General features: G+C 48.4%; 1 protein-coding gene across 5 annotated transcripts in view; it reads right to left on the reverse strand.

The window, feature by feature from the left end:
* Window positions 1–4,582: 4,582 nt before the first annotated feature.
* LOC125751539 (transmembrane protein 178B) overlaps window positions 4,583–18,461 on the reverse strand; it is a 67,213-nt gene continuing 53,334 nt past the window's right edge. For all 5 annotated transcript variants that reach the window (XM_049030507.1, XM_049030498.1, XM_049030523.1 and 2 more), the window contains exons 4-5: window positions 6,710–6,847; window positions 4,583–5,776 (exon numbers count right to left, since the gene is read on the reverse strand). In XM_049030507.1, coding sequence (XP_048886464.1) covers window positions 5,523–5,776; window positions 6,710–6,847 — 392 coding nt within the window. In that variant the 3' untranslated portion in view covers window positions 4,583–5,522. The remainder of the gene's footprint in view (window positions 5,777–6,709; window positions 6,848–18,461) is intronic.

Below are 18,461 nucleotides of genomic sequence, written 5' to 3' on the forward strand. Positions count from 1 at the left end.
TAATTGCCGCCGTTGGCATTAGGACAAGTTAGGACATTATGAGTAACGTCAGATCAGCAGACCTCAGGACAAGGTCTTCGCAGGCAACACCCCAGTCCTCTTTGGGTGCCACCACAGTTCTTGACTTCTCTCTTAACTGCGGTGGAACCTAAAGAGGTCTGTGGTGTTGCCTGTGAAGACCTTGTCCTGAGGACTGCTGATCTGACGCTGCCCATGACATCCATTCAGAATGTGAGCATAGGGACACACAGGTACTCTTTCTGAGGACTGCAGCCGAAAAGAAAACGGCTCGCAAACAGTCCCGCTGTAGACTATTGGATTCTGCCGTAAATTGTTTATCGCTGTCAAGCGGAGTAATTATCAAGCTCCTTTCCTAAATGCATTGATTACGCCAGGCAGCAGTACATTAAATATTTTATGAAAAGTTGCCAATAGTAAGAAATTGCGAACGGACGATGAAGCAATGCCACGAATTAATGATGCTGACGAGCTGTGTGCCGTTGGCTTCGTTCCTCTGAGCTGTGTGTCGGAAGGCACTGTGAATGCAGCCTGTCACGCCAACCCTCCTGTTTTATTGTATTTAATATTTCATTAGAAGCAGACGGCACTCCGGCCTTCGTCAGAGTGTGGGCAGCTAGGTGACTGACATCTAGAATACGTGAACGAAGCACCACCCCCGCTTGTGATTTGCCGATTTATTTATTCCCCCCCCCCCCCCCCCCCCAGTGTGGCTTTTATGGCATTTTGTCCACTTTTTAGTCTATAGGTGAGGTGCAGTTCACCCCAAATTAACCTGATTTATTCTGCGTCTAATTCCCCCACACCTCCCATTTCTGTTAATATCTGGCTGTGGTAAGTATTGTGTCGCCCGGTAAATAGCGCATGCTTCTTTCTGGGAGATTCAGCGAGCGAGCTCAGGTTTGCAGTCTGAGCGAGAGCTTAACTCGCCTTGAACTGACTTTTAAAACCCGTGCTAATTTAGTTGGCTGAATATTCCGCGCTGGAGGATGATGTTTTTTAGTAACGTAAACGGAAAACAGTGTGACCTAGTGAACAGAGACACAGTCCAAGGGTTCAGTGTTTTACTTTTTTTGTTTTTCTTCTGCGATCATGTGAATTTCATTTCCAGAGCCGTTGTGACATCACACCATCCTTCCCATCTGTAATTATTACTCCATCGCATCCAGCCAATCAGGACTGAGAACTTTTAATTATAAATAATTTTTAAAAGCTTATAAATAAGCATGGTTATGTTAACCGCATAAAAGGAGAAATGACACCAACTATAACCTATCTTCATGTGACGGAGACTCTTGCTTGAATCGAGTCTTTGAGATTGAAATCTATTTATGAGGTTTATACCTTGCAGACTGTGAAATTCCCTGTAGGTGGCGTCCCTGTTGGACATCCTTCTGGGCCCGGCTAGGTTGTACGTGCACTGACAGGAAACCCTGTGATTTTGGTTGTCTTGGTGTACGCCGGATTCACATGCATCCCCAAACCTCACCAAGCTCTCATTACCAGCTTACATATTGTGGTTTCATCTATTCAAATGACTCCGGCCTTCGATTCACCCGGATTTTGCATATTCACTGATTAGTTGGAATAAACGTGCTGTCGTTTCTTCCTTCCCTCCTAATTGGATTCTGTTTTGTGTTGTTCCTCAGTCAGATCTGGATGAGTGTGGATGGTTGAGGTAGGTTTCATAACTTTTCACACACAGCGAGACATTGGTGTCAAGCTTGCTTGCACTTGTTGAAAACCTGTTGCATAAAGACATTTGCCCCCTTAACCAAGTCACCAAATGTCTTGTTTTGGCAAGTTCATGCACAATTGTTGTCCTTCCGTTGTCGCCAGCTTAGTTTGGGATCGTGGATATTAATGAGAATGAAGCAAAGGTACACAATCATTTCAAACAATCCTGCACAACTGAGGCTTCAAGCAGTACAATTAAACACATCAATGAGATTTTATTAATTTTTTTATGGTTATACATTCCACAGTTGAACATTTCCAGGAATAATTTTTTCTTGCTTTTATTTTGTTTACTCAACAGACACATTACTGATGTAAAAGATTGACAGGTTCTTATACTGGTTGAAATGAAAGTTGCAGTATCCGTTTCTGTGTTCCTCTTGGGGTATTCTACACCAAATGAAACTCCACCCGCTCCATTGACCTCTACGTAGTGCCGCACCCTTGTGTAACCCTTGTGTAAGAAGAGGCTTACACCCTAAGTGAAAGTGAATGTTTTTTGAAATGCATCTAATTTCTTACACAATTAGACACAAGTAGAGAAAGTATTTGAAATAAAAAATGTGGTCTGTTTATTATTCAGCTGAGGCTCTTAAGAGTTTACTGTCCTCTCTGTTGTTTTATTTAAATTTTTTTCCGCCGGATCAGCAGCTGTTGGACAATGATCATGTTGCGTCTCTGTCCTCGGAAAGTCTCCTATGGTGTGAGACGGGCTTTTATCTGCCGTCTGCTTCCAGGGAGGGTGGGGCAGGAGAAATGCGCATTACGCGGAGTGTGTCAAGTCGGGTTATTGTAATTTCACGCTCGGCAGCTTGCTTTGCTGCCTGCGACCGAAAGTCTTTTCAAAATATCCGGGCGTCGTGAAGTTCAGAAAGTGCCGAGTCCTGAGAGGACGCCGCTCGCTCACCGGCCGCCCAAGGTCGCCGCCCGAATCAGGCCGGGGGGCTTTTTAAACGTCACTTTATGGGCTAATTAAGACTAATGCTGGGAACAGGGCCGGCGCGACCCCCCTATCACCGTTGAGCTGTTTGTCGCTCTGGTTGCCATGGCAGCAGCCCCCGCAGTTTAGCAGCCTGTCATCCGGGCCCTTTAAACCCATTTTTTCTACTTCAATAAAAAAGCCAGTTTGCTCCAGCATATTAATTGACTACAATTGTCTTTCACTGCTGGCTGATTCTTATCTAAACGCGACTGTCTGTTCTGTACAGGAGCCTTCTGCCTCGTCCTCCCTCCCTTACCCTCCCTCTCTCTCTTTCACTCTCTCTCTCGCTCTCTTCTTCCAGGTTCGGCTCACGGGGTGCACCATTTCTAAAGCCAACCTCACTTTTCCAGCTGAAATCTCGCCCCAGAATTAGGCTTGCGTGACAAATGACATCATATGTCCGGGCCACGAGTCTGCTTCGGCTCTGGCGGCGTGAGAGTCAGGAGGAAAACGGCCCGTTTGGATGTGAATGCATCCGTGAGGAATCTCAGGCTGGGCGTTTAATTAGCCCCTCGCAGAGCTCTGCCCGGAAGACGAGGCGCTTACCTTGCCTGTCTAATGGAGGCTCTTCAGAGAGAGAGAGAAAAAATTAAGTACACTGGCTGCTAAGCCATTCGTTAGTCTTGTTACTGTCTAATTGCATCGCCACGACCCTGTAGTTGATTAGCAGCATGGAGGAAAGATGGAGAAATTCCATCAGGTGGGTATTGGAGATTTTACTTCCCTGTGAGAACAGCCTTGAGGGTCTGCCTTTGATTTGAGCGGAGTCATGAAATCCAGCGGATTCTAGGCTTTGGTCAAAGACGCTATAAGCTTCTGATGCTTAGATCGCCATGGCAGACGCTTAAAAATAAACTTTTTCCAGACCCAAGCCTTTTTATGATGGATCGTAAATTTGCTCATAACATTCCAAGTAATCCAGTGGAAACGCGAGTTTCCTCTAACTGTTCCAGCTTTGCTTACAACCCGCATAAATATAATACCAACTCAAGATTTGGCTTTATAGAGCCAGACTCTACATTACTTCATAACAACCACTGATGATGCCTAATAGCGAGCATTGCTGAATACAGCCTGACGGTTCACTCTGCTTTCATCTAGAATTGGATGGAATTTTCCAACGAGAGAATTCGGGAGCTGATATGATTGTCAACCACCGTTTCACACATGCTAAATTGTAAACACTGGGAAGTAGCCAGCAGCTATAGGTATATGATTACTCCTGGGACGCCGTGGGGTTGTTAGTGTTGGCTAGCTTGGCCACATGCTATCATTGTTTGAATCTTTTCAACATGTAGTTGAGTCACATGGTGAGACCCTGATGTACAGTCTAACGGTCCTGCTTCCTCTCGTGAGCATTCAGCACAGTGGGTAGCACTGTTCCCTCATATGTGTTGAGGGTTCAAAGACGTAGTTCCGTGGACTGCAGCTCATCCACTCATGCTTTGCAGGTGTGTATGTTGGGGGCAGACTCCAGGAAGCTGACTGGGGAGACGGGCAGATGGACCCATTCAGCATTAAACATTCTTTGGGATGTCAAAGGCTGCCATATTGGTTCTCAGTTTGCTGGGTTTTCGGATACAAAGTATCAATTATAACTCGGTGTGGATATTAGGAACATAGAGCATTATGACTTTCTGCACAGAATGGGACATAGAACTGTTCCTAGGCGTCTGAGATGATAGAAGTATAAGGGAGAATGTGTTGCCCTCAGAAATTGTGGGAGCGCTGATGTCATGACATTGAACCCCCCCGCCCCCCCCCCCCCTACTGGCAGCCAAAGAACCCACCACATGGTACAAACAGGATACCGCACCTTTCATTTTCCGTTTTATGAATTACCCAACATTTTCTCCTTGGGCAGCTCTTGATCTTTTTTTTTTTTTTTAATTGTTATATTGTTATTTTTACAATACTTTTTTTTTCTACAGAAATTGTAAAACACCCACAGGTACTTACTGCTATGACAAGGTGGAATGGAGTTCACGCAGTGTTCGGAGACCTCGCGCATGTGTGCCTTCCCTTAGAAAACAAACGAGAGTAACCTAACAAGGAAAGGGGAGCCCCCAGGCCCGGAAGGGGATGAACCTCAGACATGAAAACGTTCAAATATGGGATTTCAGTTTTGATCCTGCTGGAGACTCTTTACATTTTTGTACAAGTCGGGTCACCCCTCTGCTCCGCAGTTTTCCGATTCACATGACGTACGCTGCTTTCCAACGCTCAGTGTGGTTACCTGTTCCAGCTGCCGCCTTTCTCATTCTGGGTCTCCATGGTCCTTCACCGCAATCCGAGGAAAACCCACCAAACTTCCGAATGCTCAGAGTGTTTTTGCTCGCTGCGGTGGTCGGTCCTGACGTCAGGCGTCTTGCTGGACCTGCAGCTTCAGGGGCTATGTTGACATAATCGCTGGGGAGGTCTGTCGTTTCGATGGGTGGTGTGTCTGTTAAAACAGCACCCCCCCATACCACCAGCCAGAATTGCCCTTCCGTTCGCATCCCACCACCCATCAAACTGGGCATGGGGTGGGCGGGGACCTCACCGGCGAGCGGATGGGCACCGTCGTGCCGTGCCACGCTTCCTGGCCGTTTGTGACATTCGACACAGAAGGTCGGTCTTTGTGAAAGACCCTATCAGGGTCTCAAATTCGTTAGACACACACACATTAAAAATACCGTAGTCTTTAGCCGAGATAGATTGGGAATAATTCTAAACGTGTAGCAGGCTTTGTTGATTTGTCCTGGTTACCGAGTCGGCGGTTTCCGCGGGCGGCGATATGCGGCCCTTAGCACACGGTGCCGTTCTCCGGCCGCGTCTTGGGGCACACGGAACGGGAAGGTGGGGGCTGCACGGACGGCGCCAGCGTGCAGAAGAAGCCAGCGATGAGCGTGAGGCCCAGACCACCCCAGGCACAAAACATGGACCAGCCGTAACCGTGGGCGATGTCATCGGGCAGCCCGTACAGGTAGCGGGGGTAGCGTGAGAGCTCGAAGTTAATGCCGGCCACGCAGGTGCACAGGGAGATGATGCAGAAGGTACCTGGCGGGGAGAGAGAGCGGGCAAGTGAGGCACAACCTCCCTGGGCTGTGTGGATGTGTGTGTGGATGTGGGCTGGCAGAAGCCCTAGTCAGGCGTCACCGCTAGAGCCCCCTGTCTGTGAAGTGAAACTGTGCTGCTAAGTCAGAACCCCCTCAGAAAATGGCGTCCTAGGTGGCCGTCGGTGTTGCTTAATGGGTCGATGGGCACCGATTCTGCAGAAGACACCTAATGGGTAAATATTAGAGATGATCCAAAAATATGTATATCCTTAACGTCTTTTAAAACCCTTTCATTAATACTACCGTTATCGTCCTTTTTAATCAGTAATGGCCTCTGGTGCGTATCACCATTCTGTACTCTCCACTTCAGAGTAATAAGGGTTATAAAACTTTCAAACAAATTACTCCCACCCCCCCCCCCCCCCCCAAACATGGGACAAGTTTAACTTCTCAGTTTGCAGACCCACAGAGAAGCCAAATCCTCCGCTTCAGGGGAACCGTTGGCGCTTCATTACACGCCCAAGGGGCGCCGCTCTGCCCTGACGTGCGTATCTACCCCCCACTTGCCGGCACCTTCCCCCGGGCCCCGAACGCCATCCGTCTTCTCTGCCGTTTCTGAATTAAGCGTCTTTGCTCGTGAATAATTGCGTGCCGTGTGCAGAGGGGCTCCCTCCAGCCGCACGAGCATGCGGATTCACGCTGATGTGTAGCTATACTTTATATTGTAATATAATTTTTTTATTATATTTATACCTTAAATATAAAGTACAGCAGGGGACTTCACAACCAATTGAGGTGTGACATCTTCCTCAGTGGTATTGCTGTAAAATCATAAGTCTTGGGATTTCAGCAAATATATTTCTGTTTGTGAGTGCATCCCCTTGCTGACTACGTTACCCAGAATCCCGCAGTGCCTCATCACGCCATCACTCACCTCCCATGAGGAAGAGCAGGCCGGCCACGTACTGCATGAGGCCACGGTCCCAACAGCAGCCGAGCACCCCGATGATCCAGCCGAAGAGGATGATTGCCACCGCCATCCCCATGAAGCCAGCAGTCATGCGCCTCAGGTCTGTGAGGGGAGGGGGAGAGAGAGAGGGAGCTCAGCGCAGCAGGACTGATCCCAGAACAGTCAAGTGCCAGAGGAGTGAGGCTGGGTCCGTAAACCCAGCATCGTGACCACAGACCCGGGCTCCTCGTTTGAGCAGAGTGCGGCTTGCTGCCCCGTGAGAGTTGAACCCACAACCTTCACAAAGTTTTTACAAACTGCAAAAAGCAGATACAACAGATTGTCAGATTTGGCAGATCCTGGGGATCCCTCCAGTGCTCGAAGGAGAATCTCTGCAGTATGATATATAAGGAGTTAAACATACAACATAAACTGCCGGCTGCCTTCTTGGGAGCCTCTAAGCAAATCTGCCTCCGCCAAGCCTTTTCACAGCCTGTCTGTGTCCTTCACAGTCATTTTTCTAAATCTCTCCTCCAGTACAACAGGAGATATTTTATTGAGTGCACCGAGCTGGGTAACTTCATTACGCACAGTATATTAACAGGGGGCCTGAAGTCAAAGCCCAGCTACACGCTAACAGCACAGCCGCGTGTATGTGTGGGTCATGTATAGATAATCTGTCGGGAGGACCAAATGTCCCCCACGGTGCGATTAAAAACCTGTCATTTTGATGTTGTGGGGACATATTTCAGTCCCCACAAGGGGAAACTCAATTTTATAGAAATTTGTGAATGCAACCAAAACCTAAAAATGCCAAAGGATTCATATTTTGCTTGGTTACTTATGGTTAAAGTTAGGGCTGGGTAGGGGTTAAGGTGGTCATGCTGGGATTAGAGTTTTTCCCATAGAAATGTATGGATATGAACATGTGTGTGTGAGAGAGAGAGAGAGGGTGTGTGACACACCATCTGAGCCAAATCACTTCTATGACTCGTGAATGAATGTAGTGCCTGGTTCATAGTCAGTGTTACATCAGTGACACTAATCATTCGAATGGATTCTTTTTTTTTAAGTCATACACAAAAACTGCATTATTATGTAACATAAATGCCATACAGTAATGAGCGTCGCCTCATGCATTCTGACTGACGTTGCCCATTGAGTCAGATGTGACTGTTAAATTATATACGTTTGCCTCGGTACTGTTGCTAATAATGGAAAATCTCTGCATTTATATATGACGATGGATGAAACACTGAAGCTGGGCTTAGACTCCACCCACCTCAGCAGGAAAAGGGCAAGGAGAAGAGAAGCTAGCCTCATCATTAGCCAATGATATGTTTTGAATTAATCAGTGACAGGGGAGTGGGCACTCCAGAGGCCAATCAACTATCAGATGGGGCCAGTCCTCCTTTAAGACACCCAGTACAGCTCAACTCAACGTGACTGACGGGCTCGCCGCCTAGTGGGCACGGAGAGAGGCATGGGATTTTTCAGAAAGTCCTTCTTCATTTGCAGAGCCTCCCAGGCTTCTAGCCTCTCTGTCGGTGAGAAGGAGAGGAACACGGGGTAGCTTAATAACCAGAGTAGGGAGGAAGTGGAGAGAGCAGCACCTATGCTGTCAGAGAAGCCCGGGGCAGCTAGGAGAGCTTGGCGCTGGCGGGATGTGGCGGGAAACCGGGTGGCAGTTATTAATGCGACGGCTGTGTCCCTCCCCCCCCCGTGGGGCTGAGGCAAAGGGGAGAAGTCACAAGGATAGAATGGCTGCGGAGTGTGTGGGGACAGGAGGCTCCAAGCACAGAGAAGGCTTGAGTCAGACTGGTAAACATGAACCTCTCAAAATTAAAAGAAGACCTTTGTGACGTCAAAGTTTATTTGTGTTTTACTTGTTTAGCAGATGGTTTTATTCTAAGCGGCGCATGTTTTTGAGAGAAAGCAGGGTCAGTCAGTCCCTGGAGCTGTTGGGGGTTAAGGGCCTTGTTCAAGGGCCCAATGGTGACATCACTCTGCCTATTCTAAGACTTGAACTAGCAACCTTCCGATTACAGTCACAGCGCTGCAACCCACTGAGACACACAGGGCCTCGGAGCTGCAGTAATCTGTGTAGAATGGGGAAAACGGAGTCTATTGCTTATGTCCCACAACAGCTTGCTCTGTGGATCGAACTCTCGTGTCTGGAATTCGCAGGTTCATACAGCTCTCGACCCCTCCCAGGCGATGTAACACCCCCCACCTTCACAGGGTCCTGGTGAGTGGTTCTGATGCATGGATGACTGGATTGATGAATGTCTGCATTTACAGTCAGCTAGTGGGTGTCCTTCAGTACATGTACAGCATCCCTTCCAGATTGCTCCAGACAATCGTGGGTGTTCAGCGTGTGACTGGTCGTTCCGCTCCAGCGTGACTCATTGGATGAGATGTGTCTGAAGCAGACATGGTGTTATAGCAGAGAGCTTCTCCACACCCCACAGAGAATCCCTCAGAGTCACCAGGCATGAATCGTTCCTTCGCTCAGAGTTCACCCTCAGACGCCGATAGTGCCCTTGGTGATTATCTTTAACGTGTCGTTAGGACTTCGGGTTCTGCAGACGAGCGGAACGCGAATCCCGCTTCCCGCTTTTCCGATGATGTCATGGGACTTCGCATGACTTTGTCCTGCCGGATCGTTTAATTAAACGGCCCATTTCGCTCTGTCTGCCCCCACACGCTGTGTGTCTATCAGCGCCGCTCAAATCATTACTTTTATGATTATTATTCAGCGTTTCCCCGGCACGCCTTCCCGCTCGCGTTTACGGCTCGTCCATCTCGCACCGGCACGATCTGACTGCGGCAAATGTTTCACCTTGCTCAGGCGAACCCTACTGGCATCCCACTGAGGGCCGCCAAAATGTGCTTCTGTTTCTGTTGGCGGAATAAATCACTGTGTTCACCTCGTCCAGCTGAATTCTTAATGCAAAGCATAGCGACCAGTATTTACTAGGGTGCTAATGTGTTTGCCACCATCGAGAAAATTGCATTTTGGCCCAAATACTAGCCAGCAGCTCATTTAATGAGTCCTTGCTCTTCTGGATATTGGCCAATAAAAATGCATCCTTTCGAATGGTGCTTCATTTGTTGATTTGTTTTCATCCAAAGCAGTTAACCAGCTAACAGCTAAAGCTGTTTTAAGCTCTTTTATGCAGCCGGAAATGACCGATAAAGTACTTGAAGGATTCACAGCATGGCCTTCTTAGGATCCCAGACCCTTAACAGCCCTCCTTCCTGCTGCACCTTGAGGGAGCAGCCACTAGGGGGCGATGGCTAGTCCATGCAGACCTTATTCTGGCTGTAGGGGAGCAGGCATGGAAGAATAATGTGGGGTGAGCTCTGGGTAGCCTTCGTGGCTCAGTAATCATCCCTCCCAACCCCCCCAGGAAGGATGCATCCAGCCTCCCTATGGCGTAATTAATATCCTTCACATCCAATGACAATGGAGTTTGTTAGCCTTGGCAATATAAACAGGAACAGACAGAGGTCACTGCTGGAGAAGACAGATAAGTTCCATCAGAGAGTCCCTTTGAACATTACGCACACTGCAAAGCATGAAACAGGCGCCTTTCTTCAGGCAACGGGTTGCCTTAAGCTCTCCATCGGATGTGACTCTCAGCTTTTCCTGTTTGTCCATCAGTCACTGCTCCAGACTGCAATAACTGCACATGCCAATCTAGGAAAAGGCAGTGAAGTCGGTGATGCCATCGGTGATCGACGTGGGAGGGTGTCTACGCAAGCGCCGTGCTCTGATTGACACACTAACTGTCTCTGTGCCGCAGTCCTGTCTGTCCCATGATCCTTTGATTAAGGCGAAGTTTATGAATAATGCTGCAGAGTTTGCAGTCGCATTTTCCACATATTTGGGAATCATTTCCTGTTAACAAGACAAAGATTTCACAGAGCTATTGGTCTAGTTCAAATCCTTGAAATTTGTGAACTATTTAAGTCCATCCATCCAGCACAGGGTTGCATGGCTTATTAAGTCTCCTTAAATACTGAAACTGAATACTGAGTACTCAGTACCTGAGTACTGAAGGTACTAGGCAGGACAAGGGAAAGTCTGGGAGTTTATCCTGCTTATATGAATATTCTTCAGAAGTCTGGTAAAGTACTGACTGGGGCAGCCGCCCCCTCCATCGTCACCTGCATCCCCTGACACCATTAAACCCGACTCGGTAGCGTCATTCTCCCCATCTCGCTCGTCTGGCGGACTTGAACAGCCACAGCTCGGTGCCGCCGACTCTGCCGGGTCACCGCCCGGCCCGCTTCCATCTGGGGTGTTCCGGCTGCTGAGGGTTTCCTGGAGGAATCAGGAGAGCAGCAGAGACCAGGGGAGGGCGAACGCAGCACTGTCAGTCAGTGCCTGGGGACCAGGGCAGAAGCAGACCCCTCACACTCATTTAAACCCGATAACCATGCGCTTGTGACCGCGCACACAGCTGGCTTCAGTGTAAGCAGAGGAGTAAATAGTGACTCCAGCATGCTGCCCCCCCTTCTGGCAGACCTCCCTGTACCCCTGGTGTCATTTCCCCCCATGCGTTCTCGATGATGGGACACCCTCACGCCCTGGTGGCCCTGCCCCTCCAGTAGGCCTTCTTTCCATAAGCTCTGGCCTCTAAGCCTTCAGCCTCTGTCAGCTCAAGGCCGCCTGACGTTCGGCTCTGGTTGAAGCGATCCCTCCTGGAGTCTGATTCACTTACGACCCATTACCAAAGACCCGCGGTGTCTACATAATGAGCAGCCACTTACAATCACAGCTGGCGAGTGTGATGGGATCCTGCTTCAGTGTCCCAAGGCTCATGGGATTTTTACCTACACAAAAATGTTCTGAGGGCAGAAAGACAAATGATTGGTTCTGAGAGCAACCAATCAGATTGTAGAGGAGTTGAGTCCCTAGGAACTAGAGGAGGCAGGATCAAATAATTTTTCCTTCCGCCCTTAGAACATTATTGTGTAAGTAAAACTCCCATCAGCTGTCCAAAGCACACTCCCGAGGTTTATACCCCCCTCTGTGAGAAACAGGAATGTTCCAATCCAAGTTTTTCCTTGCCTTCGCATTCAGACCCCCACTCTCCACCTGGGACGCCTTCCTGGACTAGCAGAAAGTCCCCAACCTCTGCTATCTCTCTTCTCCGAGCTGGGCCTGCCTGGGACAGATGTGCCGCTCAAGGCCCAGCAGTTGACCGTCACTCCCCTCCACCAGGCCACCAGAGCCTCAGTCTTACAGGTTTCCCAACATATTTTAATTAGTGCCTAATTAACACCTGGAAGGCCAGGTGTGCAGTTTTACCGTGGTGCTTGATGACTGCAGTAAGCAATTAAGAGGTGAGATATCAGGAAAATGAGAGTATGTGATGGGGGTGTGAGAGAGGATGGCTGGGGTGTGGGGGGGCAGGGATGAGTCGGTCTCATACCACCATGTAATTCTTCTATTTGTCCTTAACCAGCCAGTGTTCTTCTCCAAAAATGATCCCAGCTTGTACCTCAGGGAGTTGAATGAACTTATCATCTCATTTGATTACCAGATGATCACAGAGTTGTTGCTTTTCCAATGTGGGTAATATGAGGCCCCCTGGTTATTAAATGTACATAAACCTTCCTAACTCAGGACACCAATGTGTCATACTTCTGCAGAAAAGTGAATGTATTATATATGGCTGGATTGAAAAGCTGACAGACATGCCAACACAAAGCCATACCCAGAGCTAGTATGGTACGTGGGACCAGGTTGGACCCCCTCTTTGTCTTCAGAAACACTTTGTAAGTAGATGAGCTGTGTGTACAGAGATACCTCTACCTGATGCTTTTATCCGAGTTTACAGTAGAGGGGAAAGGTTACAATTTGCGTGCTCATTGGGATTTGAACCCACAACCTTTGCATCATTAGCACCGTCGTCCTGCGCTGTTATATTTGCACTTGCGGCCTTTTTGGTAGCTTTCACCAGTCTGGCCAGTCTAGCACTGTAAGTCCGATCACTCTCCTCTTGGCCTCTGTTTTTGGAAACAGAACTGTCACTTACTTAATGCTGTTGGTTTATCGTGCTAGAAACCCTAGACACCATAGTGTGAAAATCCAAGGGCGGTGGCTGTTTCTGAGATACTGCAACCACCACATCTGGTGGCAACAATCACAGCAAACCACTGCGAGCAGGAGTCTTAGCTGTTCGAGCCTCCTGACTGCATACGGTATATATTAATTTGCAGCCACATGATTGGCTGTGAGAGGATCAGGCTGTTTACATTGGGCAGCAGATGTACCTTGTAAAATGCACACTGAGTGTAGCACAATTTTTGAATTGAATGATCAGTGCTCATTGTTGACACACCACAGCACACAACAATGAAATCTGTCCTCTGCATTTAACCCATATGTGACACCTTGACATAGCAGGGGGCAGCTATCTCAGCACCCGGGGAACAGGGCTTGGGGGCAATACTTTGCTCAGGGTACCTCAGTGGTGCCTTGCTGGTCGAGGATTTGAACCTGCAATCTTTCAATTACAAGTGCGCTTCCCTAACCATTAAGCCGCCACTGCCCACACATCAGACCCCAAACCACAGAAGGAAGGGCTCCCAGTCATTCAAACATAAAGTCTGTGTGAAGATGTTACGAGCAGGTCTTCTGGGAGGGGGTCAATGCTGGATTGATCCTACCGGGGATTTACAGTCCCTTACTGATGAGGTGTGGTGTGGTGAGCTGTGGAATATAGAGGACGGGATGGTGTGTAAAATTTTAAGCGATTTTAGGTGTTTGTAATCCGTTACCCATCTGCTGCCAGCATTACTTTTTAATTATATTTCTGAACCCCAGGTTTGCCAGGAAAAGAAGCTCTGGAGGTAAACTGAGCTCCATGCCTAAATGGCAAAGATAAGTAAAGATTTAGTCACAAATGCTACCCCTGGCTAGCTCAGGCTAATGCCTTCTGACTGCCATCCGTCGCATAACAAGGGCACGGTAATTCTAATTCAGTTTAGAGAGAGTTTTACTTACAGGCAATTAAGCTTCTCAGTAAAATGTCAATCTGACCAAGAGGTTTAAACGAAAAAATATGGTGCACGATCATTGCAGGACTCAGATCCTGATTTTTCAGATAAACCCACTAAAGTAAGACAATGTAAGGTGGACTGCCAGGTGTTTATTTTTTATTAGGGTTTGTGTTTATCTTTTTGTACAAGAGCAGCTACTGTATAATAACACGGGGAAAGTTAATTTTGTTACTTGCGTCACAGCAGGGGGGGCCGGAATATTTAATGAAGATGGGGCACCCTTCAAAAGGAGGCTGCGCCCTTTATAAATGTCATCCTTCCTCTTCAGCTGCACGTCAGCGATGGAGAAGGAGCCGTCCGGCTCGGCGCGCGATGCCAATCCACGAGGAGATGAGAGGAAAGATTTGGCCGAGAGCTGGGTGACAGCCATTCCTGACAGAGATCCGGCTGACCCCCCTCGTCAGACACTTCGCTCCCGTTGAGCTCACCGTCTAACTGCAGCCTCCCCACATGGTGGTCACAGCCAGCAACAACAACATAAATAGACTTCAAACAATTACTATTCTCCATGACCCTGACCTGAACACGCGGTCACAAGATGGATGGATGGACAATTAATATTAGTGACAGTGTTAGTCTCAGAAGCAATTAACGTCATACACTTTTAAATGTCAGTGTGGGAAACATCAAAAGGTTACACAGCACGTGTTGGGGGGGGGGGGGGGACACAAGGGAAGGGGGCCTCCAAGTACTGGCAGGCTGAGACCTGACTTGACCTTTGACCTTTGCCAGGGCCACGGAGAGCTGACAGACAGAATTGCCCTGGTGATTTGCGTCCTCAGCGTGCTATTGGACATTCAGGCAGCACTCAGCTAGCTGCCACTGCCTGCGGTCACGCCCCCCACAGTGACCTCTGCTCTGCTACCGGGCTACTCTGAATACTGATCTAACATTTCAACAACCAATCACGCGCCACACAGCTCAGGGCTAGTCATTACCATTGTTATTACTCGCCATCAAGTTGACGTCAGGTGACCATATAGACCTGGGTCTTCGAGCTGCCTAATGTCGCATCCATCATTATGACTGAGTCCATCAAGATCATTGACAATCGTCCTCATCCTCTTTGACCTTTAACCTTTCCAGCCGATGCTACTGTGGATCATCAAAGCCATAACTGTCAGCATAGTGGTGTGTGAGGGACAAGCTGCCCAATCGAGTCCCGGAATAAACCCTGCTTTTGGACTTTAGAGGAAATGAATCACTGGGGTCGCAGTGCCCAGAGGTACAGAAAGCAGCATCAGAGCAAGTCACTGCAGCAAAAAATCTTCTATTTAATTATCAGCTGACTAGAACTCCATTTGGCTGCAGAACAGTAGGAATTCCTTGAGGTATGGAAACTTTCTTTATGATTTTGATCCATGACATTTTTGCACCAGTATCCCTCCTTTTACCTTTAACGAGTCTGTTCGTTTCCCGCTGACCACTCTCATTATCGAGGCGATTTCGGCCTCAAAACTGCCAAGGGCTGTATTTTTTTTTGTGTGTGTTTGTCACACCATCTTCCGTAAACTGTAGACACTGCAGTTTGTGGAAATTTCGGGATGGAGGCCGTTTCTGAGACGATGGGTCCACAGCGTCTGGCACCAAGAAACACATCGAGCTCAGGCGTCTTAGCTGGTCTAAATCACCTAGATCACACTTGTTGCCCATTCTAAAGCTTCACTCAACGCTGACTGAAGCTCTAGACCCCGTCTGCCTGCTGCATGTGTTGGTTGTCGGCTTGCTGGAGCAGGCTGTTGATAGTAACTACAGGTGCACCTAACAAAGAGCTTAACCTTGTCGAGGCAGTAGCCAGTTAGGAAGCTGGCAGTAGGACATCTCTCCTGGTGAGGTGTCAGCAGGGGGCCACATTCTGCAAGTGGGAAAGGAAGGCCTGGGAAGGCAGCCAGGGGTCCTGCATCTGCGTATAGCCTCGGCGGCAGGTCCTGGACTCGCCCATGTGCCGCTGCAGGATTGATGCAAACACACGCGTGCTTTCTGCTCCCGGCAGCCTGGGGGCGCCGTGCCCATTGATCTCTGGCAGAATTTCCTATTAAAACGGGATTGAGCCTCGGGTGGGGGTGGGGGCTCCATGTTGAACATGCCATATGTGTAGTTGGGGCCCATGAATGATATGGAGCTTAAGGCTTTTGTTCTCTGGATGAATATTTAAATTATTGTATATATAAAGGCATGAATATTCATGTGAGAATGTGACTCACATGCGACATCTCCTCCCCTGGAGCTGCAGCTCCTGACAGATACGCCGCTATCTGCCACCCTCTCTCACGAGTGTTTCTCTTCAAATGTAACATTTTGAAAATGCATCGTGTGTTTTCTGTCACCTTAATTTTGGGACAGCAAAACAACAGATTCCTCCACGGAGCGTCACTAGGGGCGACGCAATGCCAGCTGTTGAACTAAGACAAACGAAGTGCTGTCACTTTAAATCTTCTCTCCTGTGCTTTGTATGGCACCTAGCTTTGAAGCGCTGCCTCCCCAAGGCATTCTGGGTATTGTAGTCAGTCACACATTAACAAAATTTAATGGGAGGTATTTCACACAATTAAATCGCATACTTCTGTCTTCTTTCCTTTAGCTTGTTTTTATAGTATTCAAGAGACACAGGAGTGGATTTAAAGAATCTGGATGTGAGGCGGAAGACACCATGGATTGCAGTATTAACACGCTCTAAATGCACGTGGCCGGTCCACAACAGCACATGTGACCCAGGCGGAGACTCGAACCCGGGTTCCAGAGGTGTGAGGCAACAGTGCTAACCACTGCACCACCATGCTGCCCCCCTCTTGCATCCCTGTACTGGATATTAGAAGATGGATGGATGTCCAGATATGACACTCAGCTTCATGTCATATGACTTCCAGTTTGCTTCTCTCTGTCCAATAGGCAGCACTGTCTCCACAGTCCCTCCGCTCTCCCCAGGTCACATGGGATTCCCCTACGGACTCCCCAAAGTCCCGGTGTATGGGGTGTCCTGCCTAAGGGGCTACCCCGGCTTTGTGCCCTGTAATGCTGGGATAGGCTTCAGGCCCTCTTGCATTAATCCATCCATCGATCCATCCATTTTCCAAACCGCTTATACTACCGGGTCGCGGGGGGTCCAGAGCCTATCCCGGAAGCAATGGGCACGAGGCAGGGAACAACCCAGGATGGGGGGCCAGCCCATCGCAGGGCACACTCACACACCATTCACTCACACATGCACACCTACGGGCAATTTAGTAACTCCAATTAGTACCCGGAGGAAACCCCACAACGACATGGGGAGAACATGCAAACTCCGCACACATGTGACCCCGGTGGAGACTCAAACCCGGGTCCCAGAGGTGTGAGGCAACAGTGCTAACCACTGCACCACCATGCCGCCCCCCTCTTGCATCCCTGTACTGGATATTAGAAGATGGATGGATGTCCAGATATGACACTCAGCTTCATGTCATATGACTTCCAGTTTGCTTCTCTCTGAATGTTTAAGATTCCCGTTGTGTCCCAGTAACACGGCCAGGCCAGACATTACCCCTGGTTACTCTACATGTAAAGCAAGGCCTACTGATGAATTTTAATAGTATCTGCTTGGCAGAGCAATTTTACAGCCAAACGCAGTCAGAGTGCAGCTGAGATCACCATGCTCAAGGGTACAACAGCAAGTTCTCCTTTGGGACCGTAAGGGCTGGCTCATTGGTCACAAAAGCCAAACAACATGCCCAGCTAGTAAGTATACAATTCCTTGTAAATTTAACATGCACCTCCTTCCTTCTATCTATCCATCCTTCCATCTATCTATCCATCCATCTTCCAACTGCTTATTCTGTGGAGGGTGCAGGGGCCCTGGTGTCTGTCCCAGGAAGTAGAGAGTACATTATAGAGGACACCCCAGCCCAAGGGACGCAAACTTACACACACGCCGTCACATACCATGAGTGACTTACAGACCCCAATTATACAAGCTGCAAGTTTTAGACCTGCGTTAAGAAACCTGAATGGCCCAGTGGATTTTTTTTTCCTATTTAAATAAATTACATAGAAATACCAAAAATCTTAATCACTGCATATGAAGTGAACTCACAACATGTAAAAAGATGCTGCATTTATTCTTAAGAATATTCATAGCACTTGATGACTTTCTGGAAGCTGTTTTTATGTGACTCTCCAAATGAAAATGTGACGCTTAACTAGTTTTATGGCGGCGCCAGTCAAGCGGGAAGCTCTGAGTGGACGAGTGAACAATGACTTATCCATCAGGCAAGCGAACTGCCCCATGTCACCCTAGTAAAGGCATCGATTAGCACAAATGCCCTCCTAATGGGGAGCCGGTCAGCACCTCATGAGGAAGTGAGCACCCTGTCAGCTTTGCTCTGCCTTGGGGTGGCCACTTTGTGGGAATGTGGCACCCTCTAACCAGGGTGTCTGCAACAGCAAGCTGACTCCAACCAGTGGCTGGTATGAAACTTTCACTCATTTACTGAGAATGTTCTGGCTGCTGAAGGCTGGGCGACTTCCATTAGGAGAGGCTCCGCTGTGGGGCCGGAAATCACATGACCTCCAAATCTGGAATGAAGAGACACTCTGCGATTGCTATTCGCGCCTTGTTTCCTTTAAAACTACGAAGATGGATATTTCTCATAATATCTTAAGCTACATAAAGGTGAGAATTTCA

This window comes from Brienomyrus brachyistius, chromosome 1 (assembly GCF_023856365.1).
Source record: "Brienomyrus brachyistius isolate T26 chromosome 1, BBRACH_0.4, whole genome shotgun sequence".
Lineage (NCBI taxonomy): Eukaryota > Metazoa > Chordata > Actinopteri > Osteoglossiformes > Mormyridae > Brienomyrus > Brienomyrus brachyistius.